General features: G+C 42.5%; 1 protein-coding gene across 1 annotated transcript in view; it reads right to left on the bottom strand.

The window, feature by feature from the left end:
- Window positions 1-24,079, bottom strand: part of LOC124594261 (neuroligin-2-like) — a 335,593-nt gene that overhangs the window by 40,571 nt on the left and 270,943 nt on the right. The window contains exons 7-9 of the mRNA XM_047132625.1: window positions 16,168-16,319; window positions 12,581-12,699; window positions 10,699-10,845 (exon numbers count right to left, since the gene is read on the bottom strand). Coding sequence (XP_046988581.1) covers window positions 10,699-10,845; window positions 12,581-12,699; window positions 16,168-16,319 — 418 coding nt within the window. The remainder of the gene's footprint in view (window positions 1-10,698; window positions 10,846-12,580; window positions 12,700-16,167; window positions 16,320-24,079) is intronic.

Below are 24,079 nucleotides of genomic sequence, written 5' to 3' on the forward strand. Positions count from 1 at the left end.
TGTTCTCCACATCAATGGATACTGTAAGTTGGAGTGGAGTATAAAATGTTGCCAAAGTTTATCGTATTTTTTTCTATTGAAATCTGTAGATGGCTATGTTACTTGTCAATCCTATTCGTTTGAGTTAAATGGCACAAATCGGTGGTCAGCTGGACAAAGTATCATTCTAGATGTGATTTTTTTATGTACTTTAATAACTTCTCTCAGGCTGGGAGACTTCCAAGTGTGATGTGTGTTTTTTTTTTTTATTATGCCGAATTACCTTTTTATATGAATCTATCCTTATAAAGGTCCATTCATATTAATGTGACCACCGCCAATGTTCGATGTCAACGTGCAATAACACCCAGACGGCAGGTGTCAGCACGAGCAGCGGAGGGTATATGAAGCTTGTTGAGGGGACGAGGAAGACAGTGCTGTCGCCGTCACACAGCGTAACCGGAGCGATTTATCTTATGTCCTAAAAGACACGATCATTGGATTTCGAATCAAAGGTGGAAGCATTCCTGAAATTCCTAAGTTTGCAAACTGTTCGCGTTGTACAGTGGTTAAAGTATACCGTGTATGGCAAAACAGCTGTAACCTAAATCGGTGCCGAGGCACTGCGATGCACCACTGGCCATAGACCACAGGGGTGAACGATGGTTGAGCAGATATGTATGGGCAAATAGACGTCCAGCTCATGGGCAACTGACCACCCAGGTGAACCAAGAAGCTACCAGAAGTTTCTCCTCAACGAACGCTCAGCGAACGTTGCAGTGTCTGCGCCTCCGCAGCAAGCTCCTGGATCATGACCAATGCTGGCTGCTGTTCATCTGCGACAAGGGCTTGAATTTACACTACAGTACAGTAGCTGAACGTCCACTGGGTATTGACAGATGGCCTTTTCTGATGAATCCCACTTTATTGCCTATCGGAGAAGTGGGCGTTGGACCGTATGGCGTGAAAAGTCTGAAAGCTAACGCTCTGCAACAATTATAGCCTGGGGAATGTTTCGATTGCGCTACTTAGAAAGCACAACGGATAAACACAGGTATGCATCTGTCCTTTGGAACCATGCCCACCCCTACATGCAGTTTGGGTTTTCCTCGCTCGACACTGTCTACTAACAGGAAAATGGAGCGTGTCACACAGCTAGCAGTGTATTTGGGTGGTTCAAAGAGCACCAGGATAGGTTTATCGTACTTCTCAGGTCACCAGACTCCCGGAATTTAAACTCAATTTATAGGACCCTGTGGGCCGTGCTCTTGGCACCACGGATCTTCAACCGAGATACCCTGCGCAGGTGGTGACGGCACTGGAGTCGGAATGGTTCCACATCGCTGTCGGTACCTTCCAGAACATATTGACTCTCTACCTGCACGTCTCGCAGCGATCTGCGCTACGTAAGATGGTTATTCAGGCTTCTGTACAGTGTAATTCTGTGTTCTTACACTGTCCACTCAACTTTTTCTATTTCTGCAACTCATCTTATTCTTTTCATTAGCCCAGCTAGTTCCAGTCATTCACGTCAGTGTTACACTTTTGAATAGCTAATATTGAATAAAATGTTTGGACTTTAGACACCATATATGGACGTGCATCATAATCTGAACACAGCGAGTGCTGTACAGTAACTCCTATGTTATTCGTATGCATCTCCAATATTTTATAAGAAACCTACGCGAAAACTACATGATATACAGGAAAATGATACACATCAGTGGATAGATCATCTCTCCAAGTTTTGATTCGTTATTGCAGTAGGAGAGAGGCGTGTCTGATCACGGAGAGAGACCATAAATTCCGTACCGTAAAATAGTTCATACATGCAGCTAGGGAACCGAATTGCGAATTTGGCTGCTGTCGCGCCTACCCGAACACTTTGTTAGTGGCTTCTGTGAACATCATGCATGTATTGACGTTGCCGAATCGTAAACGAAACTCACAATGAACATCTGTAACGTGACTTAAGAACTTGGGAAGATGCTGACTACAATTGTAGGAGTAAAATTTTTGCATTCGTGCAATGCGTAATAAATTTCCTACCTAGCAAACGTAAGTTTTAAACTGATAACCTGGAAGCGGCGATGTTACCGCATTTGATTTTACTCTGATGCCTAGGTGTGTCCATGTAATCGGCGCTCTTCATGCTGTGATGAAATTTGTTTTTACAGTCAATAGTTGATAATGGCACGAGATTGTATGCACACAGATACACATTTCTGCCTGAAAACAGTTTCATTCCATACTTTGTAAAAGTGTTTTTGCAGCTTCGTTATAACTACATCATTTTTGAAAGGACGTACTCCTGGGGTAGCGCTCATTAAAAGGCGGTCATCTGTCGAATACATAATGCACTATGCGTTAAGATTCGCTTTTTGCAGTTCACCTCAAGTATTGAGCTGGAGCATTCTGGAAGTATCAAGAAAACAAAGGAAGGGAAGAGTTATGTTAGAAATTACGTACTGTTTGTTATAAAAACAGCAAGATTGAAAGGTCATGAGTATACGACTCATAAAGGAAAACATGTCGCAGAAAGAAAAACCGGCGAACACTGCTGATCAGTACTGTGCTATTGCGTCTGAAAACAGGACAAGAAAGTAGAGTTTTATTCGTTTCGCTTCCTTCTACTTTCTGTGAAAAACTCACAGAAAGTGACTACTATCACACTGCGGCGCTTCCAAGATTTGGACACAAAAAATAAACAGAATTCATTCTTAATTGGTCTTCTTGTTGCAAAATCAATATGTACTACAAGGACGGCCATGGGAGGTGAGTCTACTAGGAAACGGTCACAGACGCCTACCTACGATTTCTTTGCCCCAGTAAACACTGAACGACGTAAAGTATGCCGTACTAATTTCGTTTCTCTCTTTAGTACAGCAATGCAAAGAGTAAGAAGACTTCAGTCATAGATGCTTCAGAAGAAGGCTCGGTAAGATATGCTGCGAAATGGTAATAAGAATCGTATTATGTTAAATTCCTTCACGATCACAGTCTTTTTCTGCACGACAGTCATGTTACTCTTCATGTGAATTTAGATATTTGCACTCCAGGCTGAATGCCAAGGCTTTGAAAGACTTGTCTGAAACAAAACCTTCAGTTCTGGCATTACATACAAGTACTATATCATATATTTCAGAAAAAGTTTCAATCTGACATTCGGTGCACCACTAGTAATCACATACATGAAATGCAAAGAACTCATAGTAAAATTGAAATATTCTATGTTTAATGATACTACTAAAAGAGTAGCTATGCGCAGCTTATTGTACATTATCATCGAGCTGTTAACCTCTCCACGAGCATGAAAATTGCTGAAGAATAGTGCAAATATACTGATTTAGTTTTTGGTATTTGTTCTGCCTTCATTCAAAACTTTCCACTGCCCAATCTTCCTATAAAAGATGTATTGAATCCTCGACAGCTACGGGTAAGTGTATTTGTATTCGTAACATGAATAATAATTATTCTGTAATGCACTTATACCGTGAAGGCGTTGCGAAGAAATGTGCAAATGAAGTGTGCTCCTTCCTCCTTGATCATCTAAATGAATATGTACCAGAAAATGTCAATGAACTACATTTGTTTTCCGACGGTGGTTTTCGGCAAAATAAGAATCACTGTAGGATTCAAATATGGGATCTGTGAGGGACACCAAAAGTTTTGATAAACTGGAGCAATTTTTTCCAAATCAAGGACTATCATGTAATTTTGTACAGTGAAACGGGTATTGCCAGTGCTTCCAAAATCGTAGCTTCATCATAGAGGTAATATAAACTAAAGACATCTAAGACTTCTAGAAGTGGTGGCCAACATTCTACAGGAAATGAGGCTTGCGGAACGAATCAGAAGGTATATATGTTCCAAAAAGCAAGAAAATTAGCTTTCAACTGTGTTCCTCTACGCATTGTGAACATAGTATCTTACATTTAGCTTTGAGGCTTCTGAGCACGTGGGAGGATTACAGACGCATACGTTCGATCTTTTATTTTTATAAATGTATTTTGTTTTTAATTCTGAAAATGTTTATACTGGACCAGTGTTTATTAACAGGAACAAAACAAAAGAAATTCGATGTTTACTCGATTATATTCCGCATGATTATAGGTTTTTCTAAAATGATTTGAAGAAAGTGACCTTGCGTTACACTGGTGCCGCTGCAGGTGATAACGGTCAATGAAACCATTTTGTACATAGTTTGATAAGAGTTACAAGGCTGTGAAATATACGCGTAAATAAAAAGAAACATTAAAACACTACTAAAAACGTAACTTGACAATGCATATCAATTACTTCATCTTCATCTTATTGTTCATTTCAAAGAGGTTGCAAGACTTAGCAAGTGCATTAATGCAAAGTATCCATTTCCTTCTGTTTTTCAAACTTTTGGCAAACCCAGCCTATTACATTCCATACAGTCACCCTCAGAATAGTTTCCTTCATTCCTTAAACTTAAGATTTCAAAGTAAGGACATTTCAAAAATGACTGTATCATATGTATTAGAGCTGCCTTTACATTTATTGTCATTCACTACGCGTGAACCACAGTAAAAGAAATCGTTTGAAATAGTTTCTGAAGATATCCCTGTTCCTCAGAACTTGCGAAGAGCTCAACTAAATTTAACTGCGAATATAAATCCGAGACTTGGCTGTAAAGAGTCCATTTCAAGGACTGCTCCACGGGCTCTGAACGGCGGTAAGCTATTCGCCGCGAGCGAGTAAAACCAGCCGGAGGAGAGGGCGTACGTGCCCCAGATCGCCTGATTCGGAGGCAGCCGGCGCGCCCACGTGCCGACAGTCTGTTCCAGGAGCGCCCCTACTCGCCCCCATCGCATCGCATCGCATCGCCCTAACGACCCAGCTGCGTGCCGATGGCCGGATCGGGGTTGCGTGCTGCTTCCCCTAGAGGTCGCTTCCACCTCCTAACGTTTTACGCCGTCGTACGGACCCTTGAGTAGATGGGACTGCAGTTGCGTTAGGCTGATTTTCATGTTGTCAGTCGTAAGATTCACATAAACACAGTCATTTAGCAATAAAAGACGACCAGCTGGTAACACTGCAAAGTATTTAAAGTATCCATCAAGAATTGCAAGAACTGTAAGATTACTTCGTCCTTATTTTCATTTCTTTCGATACTCATAAAACTCGAAACTGACTTTAAAAAATAATTAATGAAGAATTTGTTCTTCGGGTTTGTTTACTTCACCTGACCGAGCAATGTGGCGCAGTGGTCAGCCATCGGGAGGACGACGGTTCAAACCCGCGTCCTGCCATACTAATTTTGTAAATGATGACTAACTGAAAGCCTCAGCTGCCGATAGGTGTTGTTGATATACCTCGATGTGGACAGCTGAAAATGTGTGCTCCGACCGGGACTCGAACCCGGGATCTCCTGCTTACATGGCAGACGCTCTATCCATCTGAGCCACCGAGGACACAGATGGATAGCGCGGCTGCAGGGACTTATCCCTTGCACGCTTCCCGTGAGACTCACATTCCCAACTGTCCACAATTCTATGTATGTAATGTACCTTATAGACATTTGCCCATCCACTCATTACTCACGCACGCTTTGGCGATTCCCGTGACAGTTTGGGCAACCTGTGCGCATCAGGTATATCAACAACATCTGTCGGCAGCTGAGGGTTTCAGTTAGTCATCATTTATTCCATGGAAAAGCTGCACGGTCATCAACAGTATTCTGTTCTTTCAAGAACAGTTACTGTCTTCATATATATAGTTAAAGGCTACCCAGCCATTGACCTTCGTTTGTGCGAATGCGCACAGGTTGCCCAAACTCTTACGGGAATCGCCAAAGCGTGCGCGAGTAATGAGTGAATGGGCAAATGTCTATAAGGTACATTACATATGTAGAATTGTGGACAGTTGGGAATGTGAGTCTCACGGGAAGCGTGCAGGGGATAAGTCCCTGCAGCCGCGCTATTCATCTGCGTCCTCGGTGGCTCAGATGGATACAGCGTCTGCCATGTAAGGAGGAGATCCCGGGTCGAGTCCCGGGCGGGGCACACATTTTCAGCTGTCCACATCGAGGTATATCAACAACACCTGTCGGCAGCTGAGGGTTTCTGTTAGTCATCATTTATTCCATGGAAAAGCACCACGGTCATCAACAGTATTCTGTTCTTTCGAGAACAGTTACTGTCTTCATATAAATACTGATTTTGGTTTTCCGTGATTACCCTAATTCACTTAAGGGAAATGAAGGGAAGGTTTCTTCATAAGGGCACGGCCAAGTTTCTTCCAATCCTTCCCTAACCCTATGGGACCGATCACCTCCTTTTCTGGTACCCTCCCCCAAGATCAATCAACCAACCAAGCTCATCTGATAATTTCGCGCCTACTAATCGTGTCTTACAATCTACCAAGGATTTACATGCCCAGTACTTTATTTACCGCAGTTTTCTCAAGCAACTATAAGAAAAATGTTAATAACATCTGTAGTGAAACGAATGTTTGGAACTAGGTTTGTCTATACCTGAGTCTATTTGTAATGCGTTGCTAAGTAAGACCCAATATCAATAATGGTAACTGTGTTACTACTGTTCATCTTGAAGTTATCCCAATAATTTATATTAGACTTCGAACTGTATCCGGAGGATGTCGCCGCCCTCACACATCTTTTCCGCTGACCACCGACCAACCAACAGCCTGTAAATTTCACAACAGGAGATGGCACTCTTGATTGTCCTCGGTAAAAAATTGACACCATCTGGCGCTTATTCCTGATTTCATAGGATAGTACAGTAACTACCACTAGTACCAATTTTAATAATGAAGATAATAATAACAGCGGCAGCAGAAGTTATAAATAGATTTATGCAATAAGAAAGTGATTTATTGTGATACAGTAAGTTCTACGAGAGAAATTCAGCTATGAGGGTCAGTCAAATGAAAACCGGACATCCATCACAAAACGACCACGGAATGGTTCCATCAAAAGTAATTACCATACACATTAAACCATTTATCCCATTGGGAGACGATACAATCAATTCACGTATTGCCTGCCGCTGTGGCCGAGTGGTTCTAGGCGCTTCAGTCTGGAAGCGCGCGACCACTACGGTCGCAGGATCGAATCCTGCCTCGGGCATGGGTGTGTCTGATGTCCTTAGGTTAGTTAGGTTTAAGTAGTTCTAAGTTCTAGGGGACTGATGACCTCAGATGTTGAGTCCCATAGTGCTCAGAGCCATTTGAACCATTTTTGAATTCACGTATTGTAGAACGCGGTCGGCGACTGACAGTTCGACAACCACACTTATTCCTGCACACACTTGTCCTACTGAAACCGACGCCCACGCATGTCTTTCTCCAGGTCACCAATGGTGTGAAACTAACACAGTGAAAGATCCGGAAAATGCTGCAGTGCCTCCCAACCAAGTAGCTAAAGCATAGCCTTTGTCCGACTGGCACCTTTGGAGCGGACGTTATAGTGAAATATAATGCTTCCGTCAGGCAGCTTTCCGACAGCCCGAGGGCGAATGACAAAGCCAACAGTGGAAACATCCCACATCGATCCGCAAAAGAAATCCAGAGCTTTTTACACAAGTTTCGATAGTCATGATGACCTCCTGCTTCGACTGCAGGTTCCCTCTGCACTTCGAGTTCCTCGAACGCCGAACCACTATCAATGTGCTGCGCTGTGAAGACACTTTGTAGAAGCTGTGACACGCCCCAAAGTCAAAACGCACAGGAACGCTGTCTGAGGCAATCATCATGTTGCACGATAAAATCGCCCTCGCACAGCCAGTAGGACGAAGGCTAAGCTCCAGCGATTGGGTTGGGAAACACTGCAACAATTTCCGTACAGCCATGTGATTTTCAAATCGTTGACCACCTGAAGACAGACAAGTGTAAACGAAGTTTTCGACGACGTGCAAGGGTGTGTGCGGGTGTGGACATCGTCAGTGGCTGACAGCGTTCTACGATACAGGATTCCTTTCGCTCCCAGTGAGATAAATGTTTTAAGCGACATTAAGTTGCGGCAGGTGCTCGGTTTTAATTTGATTGCCCCTTACAGATTCAGTCAGCGTGGGACTCACTTAAGGGTCATCAGGATACGTAATTCTGATGCGGTAAGGAGCACATACTAGCGTATGCTGACATAATTCTCGTCAGTAGCCTCTGTCTTTCGAAGCTGTAGATGTCGTTTCGACATCTCATACAGTGCAGCGGATGATTTCCAAGATATATTAATGCTTCGAAAGTAACGTAGGTAAGATAGAAATGATTTGGCTCTGATAAAACAGACAAGAGCGTCAAGATAGAGGACACACATGAGGAACAGTATACGGCTACCTGTCGATATCCGAGGATGAGTGTATAAAGATGTCGGCACTCCAAGTATGTTGCCGAAGTACAGTAGTTGTGCACAAGATTGTGAGATATGATCAGAACGTGAGACGTCTCAAACATATTTTAAAAATGGTTCAAATGGCTCTGAGCACTATGGGACTCAACATCTATGGTCATCAGTCCCCTAGAACTTAGAACTACTTAAACCTAACTAACCTAAGGACAGCACACAACACCCAGTCCAAACATATTGTACGCAAGCGTTTATCACAACTCCGAATTTATCACAACTCCAAGAGCTGCGATAAAACGTTGCAGGGTTAACAAAAACAGCAAATATTTAAGTGAAAAACAAGCCTTTGCGTCGTTACTTTTTCAGATCTAACAAGTAAAGCTCTTTAGATTGTTGCCCCCCGGCAACTCTGAGAATTCATTTCATTTAAAGGAACAAATTCAACTTTTTTTGATTCCACAAATATTGTTCAAATGAGCGTAGAATGACAAAGCAGAACCGTTTGTGTTGTAGATGAACTGAATGTTGATACGAATTTCTGGACGCATTTTGATAATTTAACCGTCTTCAAGTTAGTTAGTACAAGTGAACTTATTAGCGTATATGTATTATTTACAGTAGTACAGGATTTTACGAAGGTTCAAACAGAAGAATTACAGCCGGTATGATAAGCTGTGCCTGATTTATATCAAAACGGTTTCATTATTATGAAGTAAAAATCAAAAGTACATCATATTCTAACACTGCAAATGGTTTCAAGAAACAAATTTTAAAAGGTATCTGTCGGATCAGTTCGTAATACAGTATTTGAATTTAATGCGATACCGCTTTTTAGGACACAAGAATAAACATTTGTTATACATACATACTGCTGTGCCTTACAGCAGTTTTATATTTAAAACATTAAATCAATATAATGAGTTTCTTTTCTGTCTATGTACTGTATCAAAGTCGCAGAAGTAGTATAAACAGTTTGTTCAATTACACACTGAGGCAAATGTGTTTGAGACGTAACCGAATAGATAACAGATACATTGTGTACACGTGTTGGGGATTTGGACGGGGGACGGGGACGCCGGACTTTTGTGTGTGTGTGTGTGTGTGTGTGTGTGTGTGTGTGTGTGTGTGTGTGTTTGTCTGCTGGGGTTTAAGGGGGGAGGGCAGGAGAAAGGAGGAGGAGGAACAAAGCATGTAATTTTGTGAGAAAGCAGGGCGTGAAGAGTGAATTCTGAAGATGATGTCAATTATTTTTATAGAACTTCAGTAAAAATTTCTAAGCCTGTCCGCTTAATCTATATTATAGGGCACAGTTGTATATTTCAGAAACAGCTGTTTCAAATGAGCTGGTACAAAAAGATATTAGAAACGGAAGAATACAAGGAAGGAAATGTTAGAGATGAATGAGATTTATACTAAGTAGTTAACTTTATGTTTCGAAGGAACAATCCTGTGAAGAATTTCTAACAGCGCTCTTGTCTGACCGTATTACAGAAGTTGTTGAATGTTGTAGGTAATTAAAAGCGAAAACACTGCCTAACAATTAAACACGATATGGCGGCATCAAACCATTCCAAAAATAAATTACTGCAGAACTGCTTTAAGTACATACTGATAGTTACTGAGTATGTTCCACAAATTTGTAATCTTCTTCGATTCATAGAAATGAGTATCACGTTCGTTAGAATTTACAAAGCTGACCCATACTGCCATGCAAGTACTAAAGGAGAGATAAACCATCATTGTTATTACATACAGATTATAGCATGTATTCGTGGAGTATTTAGGATGGGACCGATGTGCGGATTTGCACAATACGCAACTGAGTCCACAATTACAGAAACATGGTGTTTCTTACCGATTACTGTTTTACTCTATATAGAGACAATAATTCGTTTTCTCACTTGTCTGGCTCAATTGTTGGTGTCATCCACCTCACACACCTAATGTAGTAGTGGTTTACCCTGCGGAGGACTGAAGGAGACTTGAGAGAAGGTGCTGGGAATTGACGAAAGAATCTTTTAAATGTCAAACACAACTACATATTAGTTTCTTAATTATTTGAAGGTTTGAAGTACAATTGAGTAAAAAACATTTCGGCACTCTTTGTAGACAAACGTCATGCTGTGATCTGTATGCCAACCATATATTTTCCCCAAATATTTCCGTCGTGTTTTGAAGAATAACAGACTTATACTATGCCTTATACTGAGGCTTACACGGCAATTCACAGTTTTGTTCTGGCGGCAGATATCGCTGTTTTGTTACATTTGTGTGAAAGTGTGGACGCTTGGGGAACGTATACTCTGAATTCCAGTGTGATTGATTTCCAACATGAGACAGAGAGATGCTGCGCTTATTGATGCAAGATGTTTTGATGCAAGACTCACCTGAGTAGTAGGACTCGTCGCGCTCGTGGAAGTTGTGGTGCCGCATGCTGACGTCACCGTCGCCCGCCTGGTGCAACTGTGGGATGAGGTTCAGCCAGATGGCCATTTTGTGCCCGCGGTAATGGCTCTTCATCCGAGGCTTCAGCGCTGCGGAAATATAGTGAGAGTGGCTGTTGCCAATTTCAAGTAAACAGGAAACTCGATAAAGTAAATTCGCCTTCAAGGATACTGAAGTTTTCCATTTTGCGCTGTATAACACCATTGCAATGACATCTGTCATAAGGTTACAAAATATAATGATCCATGTAACGTTAACGATCAGTTAGGGAATACCGTATGTCATTACGATGTACTTTCGTCAATCCGTCCTTAAGGGCAACACACCAGATGATTTCCTATGAAGTACATAAATCAATGCTACTAATTCCTTCCTTCTATTCTTTTTTACAAAGGAAGGATCAACTCATCTCTTTAAGTCTCTCTTCGGGTGCATTGAATAAAATACGACTTATTTTAAAAATATTTCAGTCTTCGTTGCAAAAGATAACTGCTTTCACTGACTGGAGAGCATAAATTATATAGTTGCCGAACATATAATTATAGTGACAGTCCAACAGACGGCCTTAAAACATAACAGAATATTACTACTTTTTAATTCCCCTAAGTTACATATCCAATCGAAACTTTTCCAGTATATGAAGAAGTATGAATGCAACGTTTCTGTAAGCTGTGTTAAACAAGAGGATGACAAGTATGTGCATAGTAGTTTAATGATTGTGTATGGAGGTTTTTTTAATGATGATATAATCCAGACTGACTCTACAAGTGTTTGACCTATTAGCTCCAACTAAAATACTGCACTGCGGTAGTATAATATTTACAGATTCAGTCCCTGTTATCGTATTGTTTTTATAAACACTAAGTAACGCGCAAACTTTGATGTCAGTAGTGTATTACATATTCCTATTCTGGCTCTTAATCTTTTGCTTGAAGACAACAAACAAACTGTTGCAATTCGGCATTCAAAAACTCAATCCGATATGCTCATACTTCTATTTTACTGACTAAAAATAACATAAAAATAGTGATATTTGTAGTAAGATACGCATGTAACTCACAAATAGGAACCTATAGTAATCCAGTCTATAGTATCTGTTATAAGCTATTTAGGACTTCCAGTTATGACAACGGTAAATGCACAAAATGAAATAGATTACCAGTTAGTAGCGGAGCTACTAATTACAATCTTGCAGAGAAATTACGAACAAATACTTAACTCAAATTTCATACAGTTATGAGAGTACTTGTTTATTTTCATGGAGATGAAACAGGGATAGTCACCAAAATGGAAGAATGCCATACGGAGGTAGCACGTCATTCAAAATGAATGCAGCACTGTATAAGATAATGAACATTGTAGATAATTGCATAAAGCTGCGAGTATAAATAATAAAATGATGGATGGCTTAAGGAAGTCATAAGAATATTTAATTGGATGTGAAACAGCAGAAAACCAAATAGAGTTTACAAGGGAGTGTGTCGAACTAGTATTCGGAGATAAGGGATGAGAATTAGTGGCAGCAACCTAAACGAGTCACGATGTCAAAAACTACAATGAAATCGAAGAAAACAAAAGGGAAGAGGTAAACACACTATATAGTTAGCATTCGTAACATTAATCCATATATGCATTTTGTTTTGGTCTTATTATTTCCTCACAACACGTATCTTCAATTTGTTGTTTCGGCATCCCATTGTATATGGCTGACTGTCAGTATAACAAATGATTTAGGAAACTAAGCTGTGTATAGCGTAGACGAATTTAGGAATCTATCACTGAGGTCACACGATCGAGATAAAGGAAACAGCTCTTCAAACTCACCCAGACTTAGGTACTGCTGGTTGCCAGTCTCGTAGGCGTCCCAGTGCAGCGCACGGTAGCGGGTCTTCTCCTGCGGGGTGCCGTAGTCCGTGTTCTGCTCACGGGGCTCGTTCGGGTCCCTGTCAAACCAGTTGTGTTTAGTCTGGCGGTAATTACACCAGCAACATATCGAGCATATAATATTTATTACTATACTGGTACGATGACAGACAATTGTAGTTTGTATCATAAATAACAGTAAACACTGAGATAGTAATAATAAATGATACTTGAAACGAAATTATTTTCTGTGAACATATGCTCTCGAAGGAGACAATTTCTATATAAGTGGCAGTTTATGCTTACGAACAGCCTCTGACCTCATTGTGAAATATTTTCCTACTTAGTACAAATGTATATGAGAGGTAGACTTTTCGATTAAGGCACATCTAATTGTGTTAAATATTCTCCCATTGCCAACCTTAACTAGAAGTATAATACCACTTCATCACTTTACTTGTTACAGTTAACTGCTCAGTTGTATGTGTTAACGGAGGTGTTACCCGTCCCGTCCTCGCACATGATGCAGCACTGAATCCCTCTCTGTTACATAGTATACTTCCAAACATGCCTGCATTTTTTCGTATATTTTCACACGACTGTACATTTCGCACCCCCATTGTTCAGCCCTATCAACGGGAATGTTGTACAAGTGATCACATTGACGTGTTAGCTACCTTGTTTCATCAGCAGCATAATGTGGAGATGCCCCATCATGCGTCTACCGCATTCTTCAATTATGAGCCGTCGGTAAAATTCGGGCGCTATTATATGCGGACCCAATCGAAAAAATCACATTTAAAATACGTTTGTGTCAACCGCAACTATCGATCGTAACTACTTGGGGGCAGTTATCTCTTGAATGACTAATTTGTGGACAATAATTTATATTGTCATTATAATGCACTTTCACACGAGCCACTTTCTCCTGTCATTTGTGATTCATTTTGTACAAAACGGACTCTTAGTTGCAGTATTTATAGTGAATGTATTGTATGCCTGTTGCAATACAAATTGATGTTACTGTATTAGAGGCGTTTAGGCCCACCGGCCATGCGAGTAAAAAAATGTTATTTACGAATTCTGAAATATGTTTCAGCATCGAAGTATCAATATCGCAGGGTAATTTCATTTAGTTCTCATCTTGGGATCGTTTTGTGAGGTACAGAAGTGCAGCTTGCTAGTGGAGTTCTTTAAAAACATCTATAGTGTCCCCCATGTGCATTTCCACAATAGAAGAGCATACGAATGAGAGGGAATACTCTAAAAAGTACTCGGCAGATGACAAGCTACCGGTAGACACTAACGTAAAGAGTCATGTAGAACCCAATACTTTAAAAAAACAAGAAGTGAATAAAACTATTCGCTGATGATGGTACAGAGGTGCTGAAACATATTTAGGCATTTATGAACAACATTTGATTGTAGACAGAACTCAAATCCAGTAATTTAATCTGCAGATACGGCTACTGTTAGGATTTCAGAACTAAACGATGAATAAATGAAACTGGCTTATGTGTAGGGTCGATTTAAAGACCATGTAACGTTCGGTAAGGAGAAGCAGGGGAGGGGGGCATGGGTGGCAAGGTTATCTGTAGTTGGGAACTACGATGATGCCAGGCGAAGAGAAGGAATGTTTGACGTGAGTGTACACGAAACCTACGCGGACACTGCCGGACAGGAGCTATACAACAGTTAAGACGCGGTCAGAGGGAGGCTAAGCTGATGCAAGAATAATTATAACTAAGAAATCTTGGATAAACGATACAGTTGTGTATGGCATAGGAAGGAGACACAATGGGCTTTATAGCATGCCGAAGGATATCACACTGGAATGAAGATTTGAGATCCGGTCTTAGATTGTGTGAGTCATAGTTGCAAATAATGTACGTCGCCTGAGCAAACGTCATCTGACTCAGCATACCATCCGACGAACCTCAAGCAGAATACTAATTAGTGTCGTCAAGGCATAGATCAGTATTTGTGTCGAATCTATGATCGTATTTGTGCTATTTCAAACGTGTTTGTATGTTGCAATTAACTCTAGTGACATTACGCGAAACAGTTTATTTACACAAATTCTACAAATCTGAACACTAGTGTCACTGTGCGAGGCCACCGATTAAGAAACGACTTAATGAATGGTCAGAATTATAAAGAATTTGTTTTGTTCGTTACATCTGAGAATTACCATAAAAAGGTTTAAACCAAGTATTCCATACCATCTACATAGGGAGAAGCGATCATCATAATGAAATAAGAGAAATCAGAGCTTATACGGAGAGATTTAAGTGTTAATTTTCCACATACGCTGTTAGAGAGTGAATCGGTTGAGAAAGAGTTTGAAGTAGTTTGAAAGACACTACACCGGACATTTAAGTGTGCCTAAAGAGCTGTCATGTAGATGTAGACGTAGTTGGGTACGTAGAGTAACTAATGAGGAGACACTGTGTGTAACAGATGGAAAAAGTAATTGAGGTCATAAAGTGACCAAAATAAATGATCGGTTGACGAGACACGTCCAGATGTATCACGAAATTGTCAGTTTGGTAATGGAAGTAAATGTTGGAAAGGATGAAGGTGGGAAAGTGGCTTAGAACTTGCTGAGGGAGACGAAGGGAAGAAAACAGTAAGGAACTCCAAATGTATGTAGGTATCAGAGATAAACTGGCCTGTACAAGATAGACTGACATGGGTAGCAGCATCACGCAAGTATTCACACAGAAAATAACAAGAGAAAAACCTGGCGAATCTCTAACTGTGTATCACTGACTTCATTTAATATGCCATGTCTGCGTAGACTTACCAGGATTGCTATTTTGTGGTTACCAAAGCTTCTCCAGAGTTGGTTTACAAATCATATTACTAAAAGAATACAGAATTTCTATAGAATTATTCACTATGAGGACGTTCTTCCAGAAATAAATATTTCATATAGTTTTAATTGCTAGTCAGATTTATTTCCCGTTGCGGTAACAGATGACTTCCTGTGAATTATGTTTGTTTAAGGTTGCAAGAAAAGAATTTCTTAAAATGTTGTGAAAATTGGACTTCGTATGGTTATAGACCGTACATGTCGAAACTGGAGTGTAGAACATTTGCTAAACTGTAATAACTTAAGTGAGCGGAACTGAATTGCCTGTTCTAAACAGTCACGCCTTCTGTATTCATAACTCTACTGAACTTCAAATTACTTTTCTAACATAGTGACTTTAGACGGGATCATGTTGAGAAGCTATTTATGCTGTCTCATAAACTTTCCACAGTTTATCTATCGCTCTTACGATTGAAATTCTTTTTTTGACCCAATGAGATTGACTGTGCATCACAGTAATATGACTATTGAATCCGTCGCGACGTCACGTTCCTATGACGAAATATCCCTGAAAAGGAGTTTTATAACCTATCAGATATTCACCTGTGAGCTAGCACCGATATGAGAAACGTGCAGGCTGCATCACGTTCACTCTATGGGATGTACGCAGGTAAGAGAGACGACGTGATACCTGGAAGTGCCGCAGACGTGAGCGATAGCGCTGGCCACGTACCCAGTCTTGGCGAAGTTCGTGAGGAAGGTGAGCACGGCCTCGGCGACGCCCATGTCCTGGCGGGAGAAGTTCTGCGGGAAGTTGGGAACGCCGCCCACCAGCGGCAGGCCCAGCACGTAGCTCACGTCCTCGCCGCGGACGCTGCCCAGCCGCTGCAACACGGGCCTGAGTAAGTGCCAGACTCACAGCGGCGGCCCAGCTGCCAGTCACTGTCTCTCTGCAAAAGTGTCGGCTAGGGGCGAACAAGACATCGTGGCGGACAACGCATGGGAATAATTTACGAATGGAAGAGAAATCGAAAACCAGTTACGTAATTAATTTTTGGTTTGTGTACGAAGTCATTCGAGACAAAAGCCCTTGAATAAAAACTTCACAGTTACTTCACTCCGCATCCGTAGATTACGTCTGTGATTGCTGACCAGTGTCGTTTGTAGCACCAACACTTACATCAGTCGGTAAACTAGGGGAAACTCTCCTCTGTGCTCTTTCCTGACCAAGTAAACCAATCCATTCATTGCTACATTCATAGCCCATGAAACTATGCATTAAAACTTCTATTACGTAGTCTAGTTTCAAGGTCTATGTTGATCACAGAGTCTTAACAAGTATGTTACCAAAAATTGTCGTTTCTTCAAACATGCTCGTTTGTTTATCAGGCTGTCCTCAGCCACCTATTATACCCGAGTGTTGCAACGCCTCTTCGGCTTGGGTAAGCAACTGACTGTTCTGCTCTCAGGGTTGGAACCTCGATAGGGAAAGTTTCCACGTCTAGCCTCGCCATAGCTTACTAGGTCACTACAGCTATCGCCAGTTATCATCGCTAATCACTGGTCTCACTGCTAGCCATTTCCCTCACTACCAATCATCGCCCTCACTGCCAGTCACCATCCTCACTGCCAGTCATCACCCTCGCAGCCAGTCATTGTCCTTGTCACCTCCATAGTCCTCGACCACTACCATTGCCAGTCACCACCCTAATGTCATTATACCTCCTGTTTTTCACTGCCATCGCGGACGTTCTTCCTCCTTCCAGCTGATTGCATGGTATGATGTACAAACACGAGACTACATCTACAGTGACCTGCAAACACCTGTACTACCCATCCAACTCTACTCAATCCTTCACCCAATACTCACATTCCCCATCTGTTCCTCCTACCATCCCAAATTACCTGCTACTCGAATGTCGTCGTCTCTTTTTAACATATACTGCTTCCATAATCTTGACAGACGCCACCTTTCCAGATAATATGACTTCAGCATGGGCTGCTGCTTCATCGTCGCCACTGCCGCCACCACCACCATTGCCACCTTCATGAGAACTGCACCCATCACTAGTGTCACCTGAAATTGTTGCTGCTCCTTTGCCATTATCACTGTCACTACATCTATGCTCAGAAGTAGAAGCCCAGTCATAACTAATTCAGCCACAACCATGTCAGCATCGAACCTCATATGTAGCAGTGATATCGTAACAAGTGTATCAGCTTCCACTCCATCTCGAGGTACGAAAAAGGACTTACAGAAAAACATCCCACTTGACACTAAAAATCTCACACAATCCATCCTGAAGAAACCTCAGAACATCCAATGCATCTTTCCATGAAACCCACCACCCCCGCAGAACAAGACCTACCCTGCTACGATTCCACAGTATTCATGTAATCCTGTTGTCCAAACCCATTTACTACACAGATTTCAGGACACTGCGTTTGGCCCACAGGCCTCTCTGCTTCCACTTAGACCAACAAGTCAGAGACAATCCCAAATTTCACGAGCCTGCCATTTCCTTTTGCTGTGATCAAGGGTGATTACCTTGAGGTGACAGCAGGGGAACCCGAATGGGAGGTAAATTACAACCCTAGCTCCGGAACTCTGAATTCGTCACCAATCCTGTACCACATTCGTCCTCCATATCTTCTCTGAAGATGCATCCTCCGCCTTCGATATAGAACCCACATATATCACAACAAACACAAAGCAGAACCTTTCTGATCCCAAGACTGACATTCCCACAGATGCCTCATTCACAATAACAGTTTTATTGCAGGTGGAAAAAAGCATGCACGTGCAAAGCCAACCGTCCCAACACTGTTCTAATCCTCATTACCTATCGCTTTCTAACACCTGTAACCAAATCCATCCCACCTATTCTCGTTAGTGTACAGCTAAATCCCCTATATACAAATCTGTCCGCCCCTGGTAGCTGAGTGGTCAGCGCGACGGAATGTTATATCTAACGGCCTGCGTTCGATTCCCTGCTGGATCGGAGATTTTCTCAGCTCAGGGACTGGGTGTTGTGTTGTCCTTATCATCATCATTTCATCCCTATCGACACACAAGTCGCCGAAGTGGCGTCTCCTCGAAAGACTTGCACAAGGCGAAAGGCCTACCCGACATGAGGCCCTAGCCATACGGCATTACCATTTCCACACACAAACCTGAACTGACCGTCCCAGTCTCCCTTATTGTCACATGACTTCATCTATGCAGCTCCTACCGCTGAGGCGACATCGATTTCATTGCTACTTCGCTTCAAAATATCCATTAATCGGAGTATCCATATGTCCTCCATCAAGCCATACCAGCTGTTCATTTCACATTCCATTAAATACCACAGCCACATATTCCCAAAATCATCTCCAACTTCCTATTTACCCGACTACACACTCTCGTCTAGTACTTCCCGACTAAACCTTGAGCATCTTATGGCAAACAATAGCTCCCATCCGACTCCACAGCATGGCTCAGTGCTTTCCATAGCCACAAATGTCCCTAACCGCACACAAACACTTTTCTTCCATCTCTCCCTTCACGTTCCACATTTTCTCAATGCCTGGAGTTGGTCGCTAAGCAAGGAACTACATTATCTTTCGAGCAGCTCGCCATGAATCGTCAACTTCACATAATCAGCACAGCTCTGATCCAGAAACATCATATTTTTCTCAACTTTCTGTTTCAAAGACCACTGTCGCGCTTCATAAACTGTTGTTTTAAGAGCGGCTACTTCGCTGCTGCTAGCCCACTCCTGAAATGGGCAATGAAATGACTAAAAAGTGTCTTCTGAATTTTCTAAATTCCTGTAATTACGGGAGCACTGAGTACAATACACAGATCGGAGCCTATACAAACTGTTCCACGTAACTGCTGCATACTCACAATAAAAACCACAAATCGCGGTAACTCTCAGACAGAGATTGTTTTTAACAGATCATAACATTTACTTAATTCTCCGCCGTAGCTGGAGGATTGTCTGATTATTTGTTGTTTTGGACTCTACCTGTCTCCCTTGTCGCTGCTTCACAAAATGGAATAGACGCTAAGTGTTGGTCGTCCTGGCTTGGTCAAACGGCATCGCGTACTTGTTTCCTCGACAGAGTTCACCTAATACCACAAACTAAATACCCGCCCCTTCTGAACGCCGAAGTCTGGTGATTAATTTCGGAGGTATCTCTGGGCATAGACATGGGAACATCGCCAGTATTGCGACAATCAAACTTATCAGGTGACGACGGTAGCTGAGACAGCCATCGAGAATTTTGGATTTTCTACGAATTTGGCAGGAAAAGTTAACCGAGAATTTTGTAGCCACTTTTTGTTTTCTTCAAGTACCTCTCTACAGTCCCGGTACACAGTGAAAACCACGTGATCCCTTGTCGTAGCACGTAGCTAGGAGACACTAAACAAAATATCGCGGACTATCACATCTGGATTGTGATTTCTTCCAGCGGTGCAAACGTACCAACTCACAGGGATTACTGAGCGTATAAGGACTCTAGACATATAAATGCGAGCAACAACCCGTCGGCTAGGTTTCCGGCCTACATCCGCAGAAGCTCAATTCTTTCATCGGATATTTGTAACGCGTACCGTTCTGTCAACAGAATGAATGTACAGTACTCTCATCCGTTATTTAAAACAACGTAGAACAGATAAGGTGTCAGAGATATCGTTCGGCAGTAAAGAGTTTTTTTATCAACCGAATCTGTGGTTGGACACCCGATCCATGCTGGAATATCGATGCATCAATAAGAGGTTCCCTGTAGCTACGTCTTGGGGAGTTAATCAAAGATGTTGCTTGATTGGTTACTTTCTGGAGGGTGAAACTGCCATCTCTTTTGATGAAATTATTCGCCAAATGAATTACCACAGCGCTAAAACCGATTTAGAAAATGGAAGAGCCGGGTGTACAGCCGGAGTTCTGGTGCTAAGAGCGTCTTTCATAGACCGTCGCGTAATTTTCCAAATTTATGAGAAGCCTCATTCATAAAACAGCTCCACTTAAGGAACGACGATGATGCAGAGATATTTAAATCCATGGTTTTTCTCCCGTGTATAAAAATCTGTCGCCAGCAGTTCGGATTCTCATCAATCACGAAATTATCTTTCGTCCCCCATCTAAGGCTGATCCGACGCTTCGCAAATCAGTGTGTTGTTAGTTTCCCAGCTAGTGTCGCCTTTCACACATTGGACAGCCGACGACTACACTCTACGAAAGATGCATGGAGCACAGAAGGCAAATGTTCGGTTCTTACAGACCAAAAATTCTGCTATGCCAGAACACGGCAGAGACATTGGTCTAAACTGTGCTGTATGACAATCTCGAAATTCTAGCGTCGACTTCATCATTGTGGGACTCGGTGATAATAGAAGTAGTGGCATTGCAATACTGAAGAAGTTAGTCAGCAGAGACAGAGGTTTCAGCCAGTGCAAGGTATGGGATCTCTAGCTTTCTTTGACCGCACATGAGGGGAGCTCGAGTCAAAACAGCCGAGGCGAACGTGTGAACGGCGGACGTGGCTTCGTCCATTGACCGTCGTAAGTCACAGCCGATCGCCTCAACACCGCAATCTCTTGACGAACGCAGACGACGGAATAGATATCGCTACGAATTCCACATATGGCAGCATTGACTGAGCACTTGCTATTTATCTATTAATGTAATGAAAATGCCCCATTAAAATGTAGTAATAGCCATGTTTATGGGGCCCACCTCCTTAGCTCAGCGGACGGCGTCTCTGACTGCCGTGAGGAGGACGCGCCCTCGGTTAGCGCTACAACCAAGGATTTTTCCTTGATGGGAGGACTGTAACTTGGTGCATTCATCCTCGTAATGCCAACTGAGGCCGTACGTAACTGAGAACTAGCGCCTGAAAGTTAGAGAAACTCGACAGCGTCTGGAATGGCGATCTGCTGACCCCACGCCCCTTCATACCACATTCACTGTCGCCATTTGCAGAGGGCGACACGGCGGTCGATGGGTGACTGTTGTCCCTGACGGCCATTCTCCTCTGCTGTCACGACTCGAGCTCCCCTCATGTGCGGTCAAAGATATCTCCAGGTCCCATACCTTGTACTGACTGAAACCGCTGTCTTACTTTTAATTTTACGTGAATAGAACTGATTGAAGGCACCTCTACGTCTCATGTTGAAGCAGGAAAAGTGGATCACAAGAATATCATACGAAACGGACTCTTATTGAAGAGAACCATCACAACAGCTGGAAGAAATGAACTGCCGCTTCTATCAGAAAGGATGCTACTCTTCTGAAAAACAAGGAGGCCTGCTAGAAAATAGACTATTTTTCCACCAACTGAGGATGAAGAAGGCTTTAAAGAACCACACAAGACAACGCTCTCAACTGAGCTTACGTTAGCGAACCTGTAACAATCACTTAGATCTGCGCAGCAACTGAAGATATTGCTGACAATGCTGAACCGTCACACGCCATTGCACCAAGTGAACGAGGCACGGCACTATCACCAACTGTTGCGCTTGGATCATTATTTGACGATCTAACACCTTCTGAATGAAACCAAGCAGAGACATAGGTTTTTGGAAAAACTCATAGTAAGAACGTCTATAAAATTTTCCTGCGCCCACCGGAGGACCACCCGTACGACACGAGAGAAACTACTCAAGATCGTCTACAGAGGCATCTGTCTCGAGACGACCCTGGACGTTGTAAAACTGGACCTACAAGTGGAAAGTTCTGAAGTTCGCTCGGTCACCAGGATGAAATCTACAATATCGTCCGTTCTCGTTAATGCTATCAATAATGAATACAGCCAAATTCTCTGCAATGACGTCTATCAAAGTATGTGATATAACCGCTGAAAACTTGCGTTCTAAACGAGAATCCCTACAGTGTTTCTGACGCCTGGTGATAGACCACACTGCGCGTCGATGTACAGTGCCTGTGCGTAGCGTAATATGCGACCAAAAATACCGAAACAAGAACAGTACAAGTCACAAGAAGCACAACAATCGTTCTACGTAAGCTGCAATAAACCTGGGCAAGCCGCCAATTATAAGGATGCAAGGCATTCACATGGATCGCGTTAGGCTTCAGAACTCCACATCCCGCAGAGCTGCAAGATTGATGTAAATTGTAGCCATGTACTTCAACCTGACATCTCAAACAAAAGCGCGTACGATCACCGAGGTAGTAATGTTGTAAATTACTAAGTATCTCCCTTTACTGACCAAGAAAATTTACTGTCAAGCTAGGACCCCCAGTTTCCCCCATTATCCCGGGGAAGTTGCAGCTCGTTACGTACGAAGTAGCGAAATCGCTGAGAGAACTTGAGATAGTAACAACAGAGCTATCACTACTGGCCCTCAAGGCTTGGATAAAATACTGACTATGGTGCAACAAACCACGGATGCGAAGCTCGCCTTTGTCAAGTAACTGTCCCATCTCATCCCATCTGTATTACGAAGAGGTTTGCAGACCGTTCCTCAAAAAAGCTGTCAAATACAACATGCACATTGAAACACGATATCTCATTAAACGTGTCTACCATGCAAATTTCATCCACATATAACAAGGAGGGTTCGTACAGTTCCTTCATAAAGATGACATCCTAATGTTCCTTGCGGAAAAAGCACAGCTGTACAGAACTGTCTGTCTGCTGTGGCGCGCATACCGTGGAGTGCCAACGGTTACATGTCTGTCGGCCGCACCACTCAAACGTCCGATCCACTCGAACAGCGGTAGAGCCAAGAAGTCAGTGAGTACACCATCAGAGGACGAAACCGCGGCCGTGCCAAAAGCTCAATCGCCGCCCCGATCTCGATTCTGCTTCTGTGACCGAGCCAAGCAGCCATTCACAAAGATGTAGTACTGCGCACTTGAGGATTTAAGCCCTTGCCGGGTCAGCAGGGGGCAGCGCGGAACCGATTAACTGCACCAGAGGCGCCGACGCTCTTCAGCCAAGACGTCGCGCACACAGGCACCACATTTTCCATCTCGGCGCGTCTGGTCTTTGTCATCGTTCGAGTGACTGTAGCTAGGAGCACTAACTTCTTCATTACTCGTGCTCTACAAGCACTTATCGTTCACGACGAGTGTGCTACATACTGGTTTGTCGGAACATTAAATTTAGCTCTACCAGCTATATCGTCCAGCAAGGAACTTGATTTTTTTCCCAGTTATTGACATTTTGTAAGATTGTATCGTTTACTATAACATTTCAGAAAAGTCCTTCTTGTCACAATAAATTTTCTGAAGAAGTTTTGAATTTTTTGGTGTTAACTGGTTAGTTTTGGAAGACACTTTAAGAAGCGTTATTTTCCGTATTTAGCTATGAGCTCAGAACTGTGCGCATTCGAGATATTGGTGTTAATAAATATTTTTCCAGTTTGAAATCTCTCTACCTATTACGTCACACATAACACCACATTGACAGATATCGAGGAACCTTCATCGCCGTCGACACAACCCGAGGACGAATAACTTTCTTAGCTGGATACATGCCGTCACGGACCGTACAGGAACTCAGCAGCACTGTAGTATTGTTATATTTTCTGTCACGATTTTTTTCAGAGGAGATTTCAATGTAAAAATTTTGGCGTGGAATTAAATGCTAATGAACGCAAATGGCAGGAAATTGCAACATGTCGGGACGCG

The sequence above is a fragment of the Schistocerca americana genome, chromosome 2 (genome assembly GCF_021461395.2).
Source record: "Schistocerca americana isolate TAMUIC-IGC-003095 chromosome 2, iqSchAmer2.1, whole genome shotgun sequence".
In the NCBI taxonomy this organism is placed as follows: domain Eukaryota; kingdom Metazoa; phylum Arthropoda; class Insecta; order Orthoptera; family Acrididae; genus Schistocerca; species Schistocerca americana.